The following is a 17,566-nucleotide window of genomic DNA, read 5'->3' on the forward strand; positions in this document are numbered from 1 at the left end:
GTTCCTTACCATCTTGCCACTAACCGTGGCTTCCAGCGAGTCCACCAGCTCGGCTGTGACTCCGATGAGGTTGTGGTAATCGGCTTGAATCTTATTGTACCGCTTCAGGTACGTCATGGACCGGCGCTCGGCTTCTACCAGCTGCTGGTGCAGCTGCTGCAGTATTTCTAGGATGGTTACAATGAGAGTTCAGGTGAGAACAGCAGCAGCAAACCCAAGCAACAGCAGCCGATCCCCAAGGTTCCACATGGATCATACAGTTATCCACTGTAACAATGAACGTGGCACTCCGGGTTTTGAATACTTTCCTGTGTCATACCACGTGTACTTACGAAGTGCCTGTGGCCACTACATGACCTCTTCCTGTGTGTAGGTCAACCGAATCATCAATGGCTTTCCTAACAAGGTCACTTCCCTTGGTGGAGTCCCAGACAATTCTGTTTAGTTCTTCTATGGCTAAGATACAAGACTGCTATTTCTTTCTATACTCAGCTCACAGCTCACAGGAGCCAGATCTGTGTCTTCCTCTGTTTTGGCACTGAAGTTGTCTAGGACAATCTCTATCTTCAGGGCCGTTCTTCATTTTAAAGGAAATAAAGGGTACTGGGCAAAGTAAGAATCCAAGATGAGGGAAGGTTCTGTGGTCAATTAGTTAAAGCAGAGAACCACTCCGGCCAGGCCTGGGAAAAAGCACCTGGAAGCACCTGGAAGGTTGCAGTAGCCCTGGACACTGCAGCCAAACCACCGATCAGAGGAAGGGCAAATCCACACCTGCTGTCTACACGTTGGGGCCAAAACACTATGGTTAGGACGATGGCCCCCAAAGATTCATATGTTAAAACCTTTGTCCCAAGGTTAGAGCTAAATGGAGTTAGCTCCAGAATGTCCAGCCCATCTCTCCTGAGTTTCCTGGATCATGACAATACACAGTTCACTCCACCATGTGCTTCCCATCACCACCACCAGAGGCCTTCACAGAGGGCCAAAGCACTGACACTACCAATGGGACTGGAATCTCCAGAACCATGAGCTAAATAAGTCTTTGCTTTATAAATTAACTGCCTCAGGTATTTCATTATGGTGATGCACAGATGACTAATGCATGAGGCCACCAAGAGCAAAAACAAATATCCAAGCCTTTTTTTCTGACATTACCAACCAACTCTCTCCTTAGTGACAAATCTAAACTATTATTCATTTGTCAATTTCTGGTAAGTGAAGAGTTAAATAAGTTACTAATTCTTCTTCTTTTTTTTGGGTCTGGTCGTGGGGCCTGAACTCTGGGCCTGGGCACTGCCCTCAGCTCTTCAGCTCAAGGCTAGCGCTCCTCCACTTGAGCCACAGCGCCACTTCCGGCTTTTTTTTCTTTTTGCTTATGTGGTGCTGAGGAATCGAACCCAGGGCCTCATGCATGCAAGGCAAGCCCTCTACCACTGAGCCACCTTCCCAGCCCATAAGTTACTAATTCTTTTTTTTTTTTTTTTTTGTCGGTCGTGGGGCTTGAACTCTGGGCCTGGGCGCTGTCCCTCAGCTCTTCAGCTCAAGGCGAGCGCTCTACCACTTGAGCTACAGCGCCACTTCCGGTTTTCTGGTGGTTTATTGGAGATAGGAGTCTCGCGGTCTTTCCTGCCCGGGCTGGCTTTGAACCGCGATCCTCAGATCTCAGCCTCCTGAGTAGCTAGGATTACAGGCGTGAGCCACCAGCGCCCGGCAAGTTACTAATTCTTAAAAAAAAAAAAATTCCACGGAGTGCTGGTGGGTTATCCCTGCAATCCTAGCTACTTAGGAGGCTGAGATCTAAGAATTATGCTTTGAAGACAGCCCAGCAGAAAAGTCCATGAGACTCTTATCTCTACTAAACTACTTCCAGAAAAGCTGGAGGTGGAGCTGTGGCTCAAGTGGTAGAGAACTAGCTTTGAGCAAAACCAGCTCAGGGACAGAGTCCAGGCCCTGAGTTCAAGCACTACGACTAGCACACTGGCACACAAAGTTTACCTTTCTAAAAAGCAGCACACACAAAAAAGGACCCCCCCTACCCCCCCACACACACACACAATCGCAGGCAATTTTGAAATCATCTTTGACAGTATTCTTTAGAAAGGACAAATGTGGCATTTCACAGACCAAATATTTCACTATTGGTAAGAATTGAGGACTGTGACTTTAGTCCTTCTTGCTTTTACTTATGAAAAGCAAGAAGAACGAGCAGGTGGTACACTCCCGTAATCCCAGCTATCAGGATGCAACAGAATGAGGATTGAGGTTTGAGGCAAACACAGGAAAATTTAGTGTGAGATCCTATCAGAAAAAGGATATAAAGCACAAGGACATGGCGTGGCTTGAGCAGTTTAGAGCACTTGCCCAGCAAGCTGGAGATAGGAGTTCAATCTTCAGTAATGAAAAATTTTTAAATGAAATCATGAAGCACACCATATACTCCTTCCAACATAATAAAGCAGTTTCCAAAATGTACTAACAAGGACAGACCAGAAGCAAAGTGCCCCAAATGAGGGCACAAGTAGGCAGTCATTAGTTTTCCTCCTTATTCTCTTACTAAAAAGTGGGCAGTTCTGGCAAAAACCATTGCTCATGGCAAAACATCATTTAATACGACCTCCAAACTGGAATTCTTACTTGAATGTATAGAATGGAGGTAGAATGTATAGAATGGACCCTCACTGCCTGGGTCATAACACTGAGTGGCAGTAGTCATGGCACAAGGGCCATTTCTCGGAAACTCCACCTGCTCCACACCTCAGTTATCTGCTAGGTGACACTAACCATCCTGTAAAGTGGACCCCTGGCTCTGCAGATAACATGACTGTTTGGGGCTTTTTTTTTTGTCATTCTGGGTTTGAAATCACTTTCTGGGTAGGTATACTTGCCATGGAGCCATGCTTTCAAGCCTGGTTTTCATTGATCGGTTGGTTGGTTTTGCTGGTACTGAGGTCTGAACTCATTGCTTAGTGGCACTTTATCACTTAAGCCTTACCTCCAGCCAGATTTTTGCTAATTATTTTGCTAATAGTGTCTCATGGAGTTTACCATGCAGCCTGGCTTCAAATCATGATCATCTGGATCTCAGCCCTAAGTAGACAAGATTACAGACCTGAGGCTCCAGCACCAGGTTTCACTGGTTATTTTTGATATGGGGGGCAGGAGGGGGGTGTACTAACCTAAACTTCAATCCACCTATTTTGGGCTCCAGTTATCACTGGGATGGCAAGCATGCACCACTGTGTCCAGCTTCCTTCTATTAAGATGAAATCTCATGGACTTTTCTGCCTAGAACTATGATCCATCCAATCTCAGCCTTCCACATAGCAAAGGATAAAAAGGCCACTGTGCCCAGCTATGCTATGATCTTCTCTGCATGGACTGGTTGCAAACCATGATCCTCCAGATCTCAGCTTCTCACAAATTTTAGGATTACAGCCATGAACTACAAGTGATACATAGACTCACTAAAGTCTTCATTTGCCAAGTGCAAAAATTCTCTGTCCCTTCTCACAGCTGAAAGCCTAAAATGGCAAAGTTGTTCTTTCAAAAGTTGTATAAATGACTTACCTTTGTTATTTTGTCCATTTTCTTTCTGGGATGAGAAAGAAGTTCAGAAAAACAGGTGTTCAGGATACCAGAAATGGTGTGGCTATAGAGAAGGCCCTGCAGCCTGATAAAGGGAGGCTGCTCAGGACAGTTCCCACATTGCTGCGACAGCCAGGACAGGGATTTCCTCAGAACCCAGTCATATCCCTCCTTCTCCACCTCAGTGACCTGTGTGCATTGGCCTTCACTTTACCCACAGCCTCTTCTAAAGGCCTCCCATTGCCGCCAAATACTCTAACTATGCTAATCTGAACTCAGCCCCACCAACATGGTAACCAATCCTCAAGCTTTGTCCCAAGGACACTGAGGCTGAACGAGGACCATGGCTAAGGCTGCAACCCCTGGAGCCAGGTGCATGGCTTCAAACCTCAGCTCCCGTCAGTCTAGACACCTGGTCAAAAGCCCATCTGAACTATTCTTAATTTTCTTTTCTTTTCCCAGTCCTTGGGCTTGAACTCAGGGCCTGAGCACTGTCCCTGAGCTTCTTTGACTCAAGACTAGCATTTTCCTACTTGAGCCACAGCTCCACTTCTAGATTTTTCTGCTTATGTGGTACTGATGAATCAAACCCAGGGCTTCATGCATGCTAGGCAAGCAGTCTATCACTAAGCCACATTCCCAGCCCTATTCTTAATTTTCTGGGAACAGCTTTATTGACATGCTGCATGATTCACCTAAAGAGGCTGGGTGCCGGTGGCTCATGCCTGTAATCCTAGCTTTTGAAGAGGCTGAGATCTGAGGAATGCAGATCAAAGCTGGTCCGGGCAGGAACGTCCATGAGACGCTGATCTCCAATAAACCATCAGAAATCCAAAAGCCATGCTGTGGCCCAAGTGGTAGAGAGAGTACTTGCCTTGAGCTGGAGAGCTCAAGGACAGCACCCAGGGTTCAAGCCCCATGACTGACAAAAAAAAAAAAAAAGAATATGCAGCTCACTGGTGGAGGGGGTGGGGGAAGGGGATGCTGGAAGGAACAACTCTGATCAAATGCAATAAATAGTTACATTAATTTGCAACCCCCTTGTACAACCATTTGTAGATTTTTCTAAATGGTATATAGGTTGGGTGAAGGGAGTTCAGGCTAGTAATCCTAGCTACTCAGGAAGCTGAGATCTAAGGATCACAGTTCAAAACCAGGCCAGCCAGGAAAGTCTATAAGCCTCTTAACTCCAATTAAACACCAAAGAGCCAGAAGTGGAGCTGTGGCTCAAGGAGTAGCCAGAAGCAAAAAAAGTTCAGAGATAGAGCCTAGACCCTGAGTTCAAGCCCCAGGCGTGGCATTTAAAAACAAAAACAAAAATGGTATACAGTTCAGTGATTTCTCAGTATATTCACAACTATACAATTACCGCTAAGAGAAGTTTTTGTCTTTATTTTTTTCTACTTGAGGGAAGAGGAAGTTGATCCCCAGCACTAAAAAAGAAAAAAGGGAGGAAAATCTTTATTTGAATGGGAAATTAAATCCATATACCATGGCCCCTAATCTCCAAACTGATTGATTGATCTTCTGCAAAGGGAAAATTCTCCCAAGTTCTTTTCTAAGAAGACAGCTTCCAGGCCTGTGGCATGAAAATAAGACCCTGGCCACATCTCAGACAGACAGCAGCACAGAAGCCACCCCTCTTAGCCATCCATCCCCCTCGTAAGCACAAGAGCAATGACCTGGCCAGGAGCCGCCCTGACCAGTGCGCTGCCCAACACCAGGTGGGCTCCAAGTGCCTTGAAAGGATACATAGATGGTTAGAAGCTTTGGTGTGTTACTGGCTTTAAAAATTAAAGATAGAAACTTTTCCAGCTTCATCTTTAACTCTGGTGTCCAGGAATCCTGAAGGAAAAAGAATGAATGAATGACAACACAAACTCTCTAAACATCATCATTATCCAGGCACAGCTGGTAGAGAAATAGCCCTGCCACTGGCTGACAACAAAGCAAGATAGCATGTTGGGTTGTGAGACATGGAGACAGGTTTCAGGACAGATGATCAATTCATTTACTGAATGAACCCATTTCTAGATTCAAGTGCCCACTGCAGGGGGAAAGACACTTGCACATGATTTGACTATTTCATGGATTTAAACAAGCATGACAAGTCACCCTATTAGGCTGAGTGCCAAAATAACTCAGTATAGTTTAGGCATGTGCAGCACTGGCAGACATAACACAGTTATTGCTACGTTACCAAAAGACCCCATAGAAAGGGAGCTGTGTCCACAGAGCTCTATCTAGACAGGAAGAAAGGACAGATACTGTTTCCTGTCACAAATACCTTGTGGATTATGATATCTTTGTGATAGTTTTAGTTTGATTTATCCCTTGAAAATAAATAATAATGTTCATAAAGAAGGAAAAAATGACAGAAATAACTAAAGAAGTGAGGAAAATGATGATCTTTCTTTTTTTTTTTGGGGGGGGGGGATTCCGGTCGTGGGGCCTGAACTCTGGGCCTGGGCGCTGTCCCTCAGCTCTTCAGCTCAAGGCTAGCGCTCTACCACTTGAGCCACAGTGCCACTTCTGGCTTTTTTTTTTTTTTTTTTGCTTATGTGGAGCTGAGGAATCGAACCCAGGGCCTCAGACATTCAAGGCAAGCGCTCTACCACTGAGCCACCTTCCCAGCCCCTAAGCATTTTGTTTAATCAATGAATACATCTTTTCAAATTAATTGCTTCTGTGAGGAAATTGCTAATGATGGGGACAGTTCTAAAGTATAGTCTCTGGCATGAATTTCCCATTTTTTTCCTCAACTGTTCTGATTTCTTCTGTGCTTTTAGCTTTGAGATGAATGTGTCTCATGTCTGATGGACACTGATCCCACAGAGGAAGTGGGAAGAGCTAGCAGTGCAGGCCTGGCTCTGCTGCACAGTCTGGGAAAAACCACTCTCTCATACTGTTTCTTCCCTGTAGAACACAGATTCTAAAGCAGGTGAGTGGCTGGTCCTTTCCATCATTCAAACTTGCATTTGAAACTCAATGCATGAAGAATGACAATGGATTTCTGTGGCCTGGGGAGGCCCACAGCTCACCTCCCATGCCTTCCCTGTGGCCTTCTCTCCTCTGCAGAGCAGCGCATGCAAGGATCCCTTCAGTGTCTTCAACTCTTCACTAGTTAAGCTTTACTCAGTCCTTGCCACATCAGTCCTCATTCAGAAGTTTTCCAAAAAAACAATCAATTGTAAAGCTGGTTGCTGGTGGCTCATGCCTGTAATCCTAGCTATTCAGAAGGCTGAGATATGAGGATCATGGTTCAAAGCCAGTTAACCACCAGAAAAAAACAAAAAACCCAAACAAACACAGCTATGATTCAGTGGTAGAGCACTAGCCTTGAGCAAAAAAGCTTAGGGACAGTACCCAAGCCCTAAGTTCAAGCCCCACGACAAAAAATAAATAAATAAAAATGCAGGATACATAACTATTTCTGCATAAAAGAATCCATCACAGTTTTTATAATTTCCTTTTCTTATTACACGATAGAACGGACAGTCTGAAAAAGCAATAAAAGCAACTAAGACACTTGGCGACAATGAAGGTTATCCTTCTTTTTTGGGGGGGGGGTCTGGTCGTGGGGCCTGAACTCTGGGCCTGGGCGCTGTCCCTCAGCTCTTCAGCTCAAGGCTAGCGCTCTACCACTTGAGCCACAGTGCCACTTCCGGCTTTTTTCTTTTTGCTTATGTGGTGCTGAGGAATCGAACCCAGGGCCTCAGGCATGCAAGGCAAGCACTCTACCACTGAGCCACCTTCTCAGCCCCAAGGTTATCCTTCTTAACAGTAGTAGTCTGAGAGGAAATGCAGAGACCAAACATGAAGCAAAAGCAGGAACCCTAACAGTTCAGAAGCATGAAAGATGGTTATTACATTAAAGATCACTACAGGATCTAGCTGGGCAGGAATGAGGGCAGACACCTGTAATCCTAGCACTGAAGGGATGAAGCAGAAGAATTTAGAGTTCAAGGCCAGCCTGGACCAAATAACAAGTTCCAAGTCCACCTGAGATACATAGAGAGCCTGCCTCTCTCAAACAAACAAGGTAACTAGAGACTCTTTGTTTTTTTTTGTGCCAGAACTTGGTCTTGAATACAGAGCCTGGACTCTCTTAGCTTTTTTCACTCAAGGCCACAGCTATACCACTTGAGCCACAGCTCCACTTTCAGCTTTTTGGTGATTAGAGGTAATAGTCTAACAGACTTTCTCACTCAGCTGGCTTCTGTGATCCTCAGCTCTCAGCCTACTGAGTAGTTAGGATTACAGGCATGAGCCACCAGAGCTTTGTGCTAACTTCAGAATTTTAAAAGCCTGAACTTCAGTTTTGACAGCTGCGAAAAGCAAAGATGATGGAAGCTAACAGGAGATCCTAGAACAAACCTGGGAACCCAAAGGGCTGCACCAACAGCTTCAGGTTCAGGACAAATAGCCCATGTGCAGAAAGGAACAGTAAGGAAATGCACCTGTCCCAACCTCTGCACTAGGTAGGTAGGGGACAGACTCTCACTTGAGGGTCTTCATCCCCAGATGAGACTGCAGCCTGGAGCTGCCCCATCGGTGCAGTTTCCAGAGTCTTTAGCAAAGAATGTGGTTTCAAATACTCCTGGGTTGGGCTAGGAAGCTCAACACCCTGACAGCAAAATCCAGTATTACGATTCAAAAAAAAAAAAAAAAAATCAGCTGGGTACCCATGACTCATACCTGTGATTCTAGCAACTCAAAAGGCTGAGATCTGAGGATCACAGTTCAAAGCCAGTCCAAGCTGTGAGACTCTAATTTCCAATTAACCAGCACACAAAAAAACAACGACAACATGGAAATGGAGCTGTAGTTCAAGTAGTAGAGTGCTAGCCTTGAGCAAAAAACAGACAGTGCTCAAGCCCCGAGTTCAAGCCCAGCCCTAGGTGACAGGGCAATACAAAGATAGATCTTCTCTGGAAGTACAAAACTGCATGCACACCAAGAAAATCCCTTCCAGACTCAAGTAAAATGAACTCAGAGGCTAGAGGTGTGGCTCCAGTGTAGAGTACCTGCCTAGCAAGTGCAATGCCTTGAGTTCAAACCCCAATACTGAAAAATGAAAACAGAAATCTATCCCTGGAAAAACAGAAATTATACAAAAAGCTAGACATAAAGTGTGTCTTCTCTTACATTATGTTCAAGATTATGTCAGTGCATGGTTCTGTTCATTCATTTTCATAGATCTATGGTATTCCATTGTGAGACTATTAACACAAATTATTTATGCATGTTCCTACTGATTTGTAACTGGATTGCTTCTCTCTTTTGCTACATGAACACTTCCGTACCTCTTCCAGATTTATCTTTGTGTTTAAGAACACACACCAGGGCTGGGAAGGTGGCTCAGTGGTAGAGCGCTTGCCTTGCATGCATGAGGCCTGGGTTCGATTCCTCAGCACCACATTAAGCAAAAAGAAAAAAAGCCAGGAGTGGCGCTGTGGCTCAAGTGGTAGAGCGCTAGCCTTGAGCTGAAGAGCTGAGGGACAGCACCCAGGCCCAGAGTTCAGGCCCCACGACCGGACCCAAAAATTAAAAAAAAAAAAAAAAAGAACATAAACCACAGCTATGTAAAAGGCAACCAAAAAGTAATGCAAACACTACCCAATAAGAGAATGACCAAGTAGACTTGGGCTACAAAAAAAAAAAAAAAAAAAAAAATTGCGGGCAAATTTTATTTTTTTAAGGCATTTTTCATAAACTACCAGTGCATGTACAGTGAGGGCACAACGCTGTCCAGACACTAACATAGAGTCAAAGATCACCACCTACCTGGAAGAGTTCTTTAAATGAGGGGTGCACCATTGGGTTGGGAACAAAGGGGAGGGCGTAGTACGGAAGAAACTCAGTAGTCTGGCTCAGTGCGGCCCCTTTCGTCTCTAGGTAGGTTTTGAAGTAAGAAATCCTCTCATCCAGCTCCTGCTTGTCCTAGAGGAAGGCAGGCATTTGGTTGAGGCTCAGGGTGAGGGCTCAGTCACCCACCCCATCTACCCCATGAGGCTCTGCAGGTCCTCGCCACGTTGCTGGCCGTGCTGCATGTGGCCTGGCAGGAGCACTGCGCCCAGTGTGTCTATCATCCCTAACACTTACCATTAATGAGCCACTGGCAGGAGCACTATGACTGCATGGGAGCCAGCGCGAGTCAGCTCCCACCTCAGGCGCCTCTCTCCAGAGTGAGGACAGCAAGGCGCTGGGCTCCCACCAGGCCCATGCGGGCCAGCCCTCCCAGCCTCCCTCACACCTGCATACCTCTTCATCCATGAGGTTCTGAGGCCCTCTTCTGATCACTGCACCAAACAACAATGAGGGTGTTTTTTGTTTTCTGGTCAGTCGTGGGGCTTGAAATCTGAGCCTGGGCGCTGTCCCTGAGCTCTTTGGCTCAAGGCAAGTGCTCTATTGCTTGAGCCACAGTGCCACTTTCTGGTTGTCTGGTGGTTAATTGGAGGTAAGAGTTCACAGCCTTTCCTGTCCAGGCTGGCTTTGAACCATGATCCTTAGATCTCAGCCTCCTGAGTAGCTAGTATTACAGGCATGAGGCACCAGCGCCCGGCTAAACAGTGAGTTTTTAACCTTACCTGAGTTTTACCTTACCTCAAAACAGAAATAAAACAAAAAATGGCCAGCAATGGTGAGTCATGCTTGTAAGCCTAGCTACTCAGGAAGATGAGATCTAAAGCAAGCCTTGGCAGGAAATGTTGTCAGACTCTCATCTCCATTTAAGCACCAAAAAAAAAAAAGAAAAAAAGCCAGAACTAAAGCTGTGGCTCAAGTGGTGGGGGCGCTTGCCTTAAGCTGAAGAGTGCAGGGACAGTACCCAAGCCCAGAGTTCAAGCCCCAGACAAAAAAAAAAAAGCTCAGGGGCAAAGCCCAGGCCCTGAGTTCAAGCCCCAGGACTAGCACAAAGAAAAAACAGAAAGTAAAAAGAAAATCTCTCATAACTGGCTTTCCCCTTTGTTGGTCAGATTTTGAGGCACAGCCACAGCTTAGGTAGCTCCCTTCAGGAGCACTGACACTTCAATCAGCTCGCACAGGAACATGCGACCAATGCCAGCTCTCCCGGCCCCTCACCTTGCCTCTCACCTCACTCCAGCTCTCCCTGGTAAAAGGCTGAAGAAGCACTGTTCAACCCTGGACTCTCCCAAATACCATACAATTTTCCTCTACTTACCTTTCATTTATGTGCAGTAAGTAATCTAGTGTTCTCTCAGTACTATGCACACATATATGTGTATGCTTATATGTTTTATACATATATATATAATATAGACACAAAGTTTCCAATTTTTTGGTGCAAGAAATATACATAAAATTAATATATCTTTGAATTAGGAAATGATTAAACTGCCCCATAGATAAGAAAATTAAGAGCCAGGAATAAGAGCAAAACCACTCCTCAGGACACAGCATGCCTACATCCTGAAAGCAGTATGCTAACACGTCACAGAACCTGAGCAACGCTCCTGGGAAGAGGACACAGCCACCCCCAAAGTCCACCTACCGGCCTCCCCACAGAACGCTTGAGGAGAAAGATAGCGAAGTGGATGTGAACATAGAACTCCAGCTTCTGCGCAAGGGAGTCGTTCTCTCGGATGGTGCTAGGGACGTGCTCCTCCCACAAATCAAAGAACACCTTCTGGTCTCCATTGTCAAATGCAGCCAGGAGATCCTTCTATGGAGAAGACATCAGACTGAGTCCATCGTAGAGGGTGCTCCTTCTCCAACACCCACAATTCTTGCCACCCACCACCAGACACACACACTCCTTTCCAGAGGAGAATCAAAAAGGCTCAAGCGCCTCAGCTCCTTAGGCTGAGATCGCTGAGATTACTGTGACTACTCCCCATTTTCCAGCATTTGCCATACCAAATCTGGACGCACTAGGAGCAGACGAAAACTCGGGTCTCTGAAATGGCTGGAATCAGCCAGAAGACAGAAATCAGAGGCCAGAGAAGTGAGACACGTGCATCCACTGAGAACAACTTAGGGAGACTGATCACGGCTCATGGGAAAGGAGATGGCCTTCTCCACAGCACCCAGGCCTGGTCAAGGGGCAGTCAGGGACTAAGAGAAGATGGCCAGGGAGTAGCCTGAACTCCAACTCCTCAGCCTTGTGGCTTGGATTCCAAACCAAGTGTCCACTTCTAGAAGTAAGACACACAGAAATGAGTGTGCTGAAGTAACAGAATCTCTCAAAGAAGACGCTTACCATCTGGGGAAATGTCATGCCCTAAACTCATCACCTGCTCAGAATCTTGCAAATGGGCTGCTGGCATCCAAAGATGGCTGAACTGAGGACTTAGGGCCCTTCCTCTGGCAGGGATGCTGTCTTATTTGCTCCTAGCCCCTCCTACCTGCCAAATGAATGCAAGCACTCTGAGGGACTTGGTCTGGCTTGGTTTTGCCTGTCTGTTGCTCCATCCCACTACCTAGAATTAATAACCCCAAACCTCTCAGAATGAGGACCATAGTGGTCTCAGTTTCTAAACATGGCATGGCTTCCTTTTTTTCTTCTCCTCCAAAAATGTGATAGCTCTTATGTAGTCATACATTTCTCCAAGGTAGGGAGTGAAGATTTAAAGATGATACCTTTCAAGTCACCCATAAACACTGGCACAGTCTAAAGGAACTCTGAGCAGGTCCCCGGAAATGATGCCAGTGTTCTGCAATGGTAACACCTTGACTGTCCACAGAAAGAAAATAAACAAAAACCTGAATCATAAGGGCCTTGGAGTCCTTTAAAGATCCACCTGCTGTTTTACATAGTGGCTTTCCTTTCATTTTGCATTCCTTTGAAAAGGTCTTCAAGGTGTCCTCAAATTCAGCAAAATCTAAATACTATAAAAGAAAACATAATTAAACAACAATAAAAATCAAAAAATAAAACAATACAGTCAATAAACGGGCAAAGGTACTTCTCCAAAGGTATTTCTCTAATAAAGACCTATGAAAGACCAACATAGACACTTAAAGGTACTCATTATCACTAACCATTAAACCACTAGAGAAACTCAAGTCAAACCACCTGTCACAGTGCCTATAATTAAAAAGACAAATGAAGCCAAGTGTAGGTGGCTCACGCCTATAATACCAGCTACTAAGGAGGAGGACACTTGGAGGGTAACTGTTCAAAGCCAGCCTAGGTAGAAAAGTCCATGAGACTACAGATCTAATTAACAAGCAAAACGCCGGACTGGAGGTGTGTCTCAAATGGTACAGTACCAGTAATGAACAAGAAAGCCAAGTGACAACATAAGGCTGATACCAGTTTTAAACACACACACACACACACACACACACACACACACACACACACACACACACACACACACACACACACACACACACACTCACAAAACAGACAAAAGGGGACTAGAGGAAATGGTTTGGAATCTAATTTAAAATTATTTATTAATAGGTATTCTAAATGCCAAGAAAGACAGCATCATAGAAAGTGTTTATTTTCAGAAAAGTTATTTCAGAAAGAAAAATGTGAGTGGTAATGATATCATGTGTACAGTGAAATCATGTGTACAGCAGTCTGAAGGCCTGAGGCTTACCCGTAGTTGTCCCTTGACAAAGGATCACAAGTCAGCCTGTTGCTAAGCCATTAAAATATGGAAATGTGCCAGGCACCGGTGGCTCACACCTGTAATCCTAGCTAATAAAAGGCTGAGATCTGAGGATCACAGTGCAAAGCCAGCCCAGGCAGGACTATCCATGAGACTCTTATCTCCATTTAACCACCAGAAAACTGGAAGTGGTACTGTGGCTCAAGTGGTAGAGCACTAGCCTTGAGCTAAAGAGCTGAGGAACAGAGCCCAGGCCCAGAGTTCAGGCTCCAGGACTTACAAAAAAAAAAAAAAAGACAGGAAAATGTTCCCTTGAGCCTGAAGCACATCCTGCCGTGATAGTGCTAGAAATGTATTTGCCATCTTGCCAACAAATGCCAAAGCTGCACTTCCAAGGCAGGAGGCTCTTAACTTCCTTCTGCTCCTTTGGGGCTAAGGGGCAGTGTAATCACACAATACATGGCAACCATTTCCTTAGCACCACAATGCATAGACTGAGGGTCTTATTCCTCAAAAGCTTTGGGTGCAGGAAACTTAGATGCCTATTAACAGGAAACAAGTAAAAGAAATTCTAATACAACCTTGTCGTGAAATATCTACAGTACCCAGGCAGACCAGGGTAGACTGTTCATGCTACATTGTTGTTAATGTGCAAAAGGGAAATGAAAAACAAGGTGTTATTATGGCATAGCCCCCAAAAAACTACAAATGTGAGAATACTTTAACCATTCAGAGATGAGGGCTGAAAAAAATAAAATGTTAAGCCATTAACAGTACTCTGTAGGAGAAAAATGGGAAAATTCTCTTGATACAGTTCTGTTTTGCTTGAATCTCTTACCATGAGTACGGCTTGCCTTTATAATTTTCTTTCTTCTGTGGAGTTGGGGATGGAACCAAGACTTCTCATATGCTAGGCAAGCACTGTACCACTGAACCACATACCATCCCTATAATTTTCTTTTTTAAAAAAATTCAAGTGCCAGGCAACAGTGGCTCACACCTGTAATCCTAGCTACTTTGCAAGCTCAGATCTGAGGATCACAGTTCAAAGCAGGTCCAGGAAGGAAAGTCCATGAGAATCTTATCTCCAACTAACAAGAGCTGGAAGCAGAGCTGTGGCTCAAGTGGTAGAGCACCAAGTCTTAAGCAAAAATGCTAATGGACAGCACACAGGCCCTAAATTTAAGCCCCAATGTAAGCACAACATAAAATAAAGAGAAAAGTAGCTGTAAGATTTCAGTTTAGTTATATAAACAAAATATAAAACAGAAAATTATAAGGGAAATACATTAACAGATCTAATGAAATGATAGAAATATTAGAAGATACAAAAAGAATGTTTCATTTATTTATGGGTCTTTCTGTGTAGTCCAGACTAGCCTCAAACTCAAAATCCTCCTGCCTCAGCCTCCAAATGTTAGTACTACATGTATCACCATGTTCAGCTTGTTGCAGTATTTCAGAATGTAATTTTCTGTGATATGTGTTTTCCATAACATACCTACCTCCTTCACTAGTCCAAGTAATTCAGACTCGTGGGCCAGAATATCTCCCATCCTGAACTGCTTCTGGAAATTCTCACAGCAAAAAATCTGTACAAGATAAAAGCACAAGACAAAGACTTCACTCCAGCCATCTGAGAAATCATGAAAGGGAGGCTATGGTGAGAAGAATATGGGCTCCAAAGAAGTCCTCTTCCTAATCCCAGAATTTGTGAGTGTATGGGGTTGTTACATGCAAGGGAATTAAGGTTGCAGCTAGCACTAAGATAGCTGATCAGGTGACCTTCAATCAAGAAGTAAGCCCAGATTATCCAGGTGGGTCTCAGGCAATCAAAGAAGGTAGGAGGGCCAGGGTCAGAGCTGGGGGATATGAGAAAGACTCAGCTGGTCTCTCAAGGCTTTGAACAGGAGGAGGAGGAAGGGTCATGGAGCAAGAGGTGGCCTCCACAAGTGAGGAAAGGCTAGGAACAGACCAGCTTCACACCATAACATTAGCATCTGCACTACAGTGCCTCCATTAGAGGCTGAATCAAGCATGGTGTGTGGCTATATACACAGGCTGCCCGTAACACATTTTGACCGCCAGAACTACAAGATAATACATTCTTGTTGCTTGTAACAGCTATCCACGAGATGCACTAACAGGAGTAGCGCCTATAGTTCCCTCCCAGGCTCTTCTCTCCCCACTGGCTGCCCATACCCCCAGAGCAAATCTGGAATGCAGATAAAACAGAACTGATCAGATCCACTGCAGTTCTAAGGATACATAGGTCTGGAACCTTACAGTGCATGTAGTTTGAATTACCCAGACACAAAAGATTTTAATCAGAAGATTAAATTGAACATCCCTGGTGTTCTGGCTCACTGTCACTGTCTTGGGGGCTTTATCTCTCCCAAAGCACAGAAATAGCAACCATCTGCCCCTCCATTTCAATCTGATATCTACCCTATGAATACTGACCCTCCTTGTCTCTTGCTTTGGACCTTCCACATGAAGGTGGACTCCTTGGTCCCAGCTCTCAAAGACCTTCACAGCTTGGCTTCCTACCCTCTCCCATCTGTTCTGCAGACCTGAGCCATGTTGATCACCATTCAGTCCAGGTGGACATGGACAGTCACTCGATACCCATAGCATACTGGATCACACTGATGCTAATGAATTTCTTCCAGCTTGCATCTGTAGCAGCGTCTGGATTAGAAGTCAAATCAAGTACTGGGTTTGTCGAACAAGAATCAAGGTCATGGGCTAAGAGTATGAAGTTTGTGGGCAACTTGAAGAGAAGTTGGAAACCCAACTGGTGACCATGCCAAGAAGGGTTTCTGGTACATCCTGTTCTCTCTGCCTGAAACACTTTTTCTCCCCTTTTTTCAATCGGCTAACCTGTCTGTTTAATAAATATCACTTCTTTGGAGAAGTCCTTCATGACTAGCATGAATGAGATTCGGCTATGATCAACTGTCAGTGAGTACCGGCCACTGTTAGCTAATCTATTACTTCTCACATTGTTAGAAATTACAAAATTGGGGCTGGGAAGGTGGCTCAGTGGTAGAGCGCTTGCCTTGCATGCATGAGGCCCTGGGTTCGATTCCTCAGCACCACATTAAGCAAAAAGAAAAAAGCCGAAAGTGGTACTGTGGCTCAAGTGGTAGAGGGCTGGCCTTGAGCTGAAGAGCTGAGGGACAGTGCCCAGGCCCAGAGTTCAGGCCCCACAACCGGATCCCCCTCCCCCCCCCAAAAAAAAAAGAAAAAGAAAAAGAAAAAAAAAAAAGAAATTACAAAAATGTCCCTGAACAATAATGAAACAATGGTTTATTGAGGGTTTGCTGTATGCCAAGCGACGTGCAAGATGTTTCACATTTATTCTTAAAAGCTGAGGGGTGTCACTTATATTCTCCTACAGATGTGGCAACTGGGGCTCCCGTAGCCACTGCTAGGTACAAAGCAGGAATTTATAGTACCATACAACATTTATACCACCCAACCCAGGACTACCTGGGATGCCTGAGCAAACAGACGTTACCGAGCACCAAGGGTGGTGTGATGCTTAGAAATCTGCCTTTTAAAGGACCCACACTGAAGTTTGAAAAACCAGGGCGTTCCAATGCGTAGAAAGTCGGGCAATTTTCAGACCCGCTTCCGGTGGTGGTGGCAACTTCTGACTTTCTAGGTGAGAAGAGACTTAAGGCCTCTTAAGGGCCGGATGAGGGGATCGATCAGTGCGGTAAACAAATTCGCACAGCAAGTTCATCAGCGTTAGTCCCGGCTTGATCCGGGGCCGGTGGAGGTGGGACTGCTGATGCTGGGCTGGGGCGGGGGATGGGGTGTGGGGAGTCTAAAAGTCCCGGGCGCAGCGGCTCCGTCCACTACTCTGCGGGACGACTCGGTGCCACTGCGGTAAGGTCGGGACGACCTGCGGGACGCAGCGGGAAGCAGCCTCGGGCGTCCCGGAGGCGCTCGGGCCCGCACCAGACACGAGCCGCGGACGGAGCGGGGGCGCCCCCGAGATGGTTTCCTCGAGGGCGGAGGTCTGGCCGTCGGCCTCACCGCTGCTCCTCCCCGCTCCGGGACCACGGTGTGAGCGCTTACCTGCTCGGCTCAGCCGCGGACGTCGCGCTCACCCCGCCGGGATGCCGCCTCTCGCCTCGTCACCGGGGCAACCGCCGCTGCCGCCATCCGTGATCACGTGGGGCGGCGCAGCCAATAGCGCGCGGCGTGGCCGGCGCGGAGCATCCTGGGAGGAAGGGCGGCCGGGCCCCAGTGGCGGAAGTGAGGCTTCCCCGCCGGGCGTCCGTGTGCGGGCTTGGCGCTGGACCTCCTCGAGTCTGTGCACCCTCATTCCTTTCCGCAGACGTCGCGTAGGCGAGTCTGGATCCGCTCGTCCTGACTTCCTAATC

At 46.0% G+C, this 17,566-nt stretch overlaps 1 protein-coding gene across 4 annotated transcripts in view; it reads right to left on the reverse strand.

Moving 5' to 3' along the window:
* The window catches only part of Armc9 (armadillo repeat containing 9), a 117,372-nt gene extending 100,020 nt beyond the window's left edge, over positions 1–17,352 (reverse strand). For 2 of the 4 annotated variants that reach the window (XM_070015025.1, XM_070015009.1), the window contains exons 1-8: positions 17,259–17,352; positions 14,675–14,761; positions 12,310–12,435; positions 11,099–11,269; positions 9,373–9,528; positions 5,338–5,430; positions 3,568–3,592; positions 10–167 (exon numbers count right to left, since the gene is read on the reverse strand). In XM_070015025.1, coding sequence (XP_069871126.1) covers positions 10–167; positions 3,568–3,592; positions 5,338–5,430; positions 9,373–9,528; positions 11,099–11,269; positions 12,310–12,435; positions 14,675–14,725 — 780 coding nt within the window. In that variant the 5' untranslated portion in view covers positions 14,726–14,761; positions 17,259–17,352. Of the gene's footprint in view, positions 1–9; positions 168–3,567; positions 3,593–5,337; positions 5,431–9,372; positions 9,529–11,098; positions 11,270–12,309; positions 12,436–14,674; positions 14,765–17,258 lie in introns of those variants that run through there. The other 2 variants (XM_070015035.1, XM_070015018.1) reach the window with 2 other exon arrangements.
* Positions 17,353–17,566: the final 214 nt, after the last annotated feature.

This window comes from Dipodomys merriami, unplaced genomic scaffold, assembly GCF_024711535.1.
Source record: "Dipodomys merriami isolate MVZ:Mamm:240054 unplaced genomic scaffold, mDipMer1.0.p SCAF_1, whole genome shotgun sequence".
NCBI classification, from domain to species: Eukaryota; Metazoa; Chordata; class Mammalia; order Rodentia; family Heteromyidae; genus Dipodomys; species Dipodomys merriami.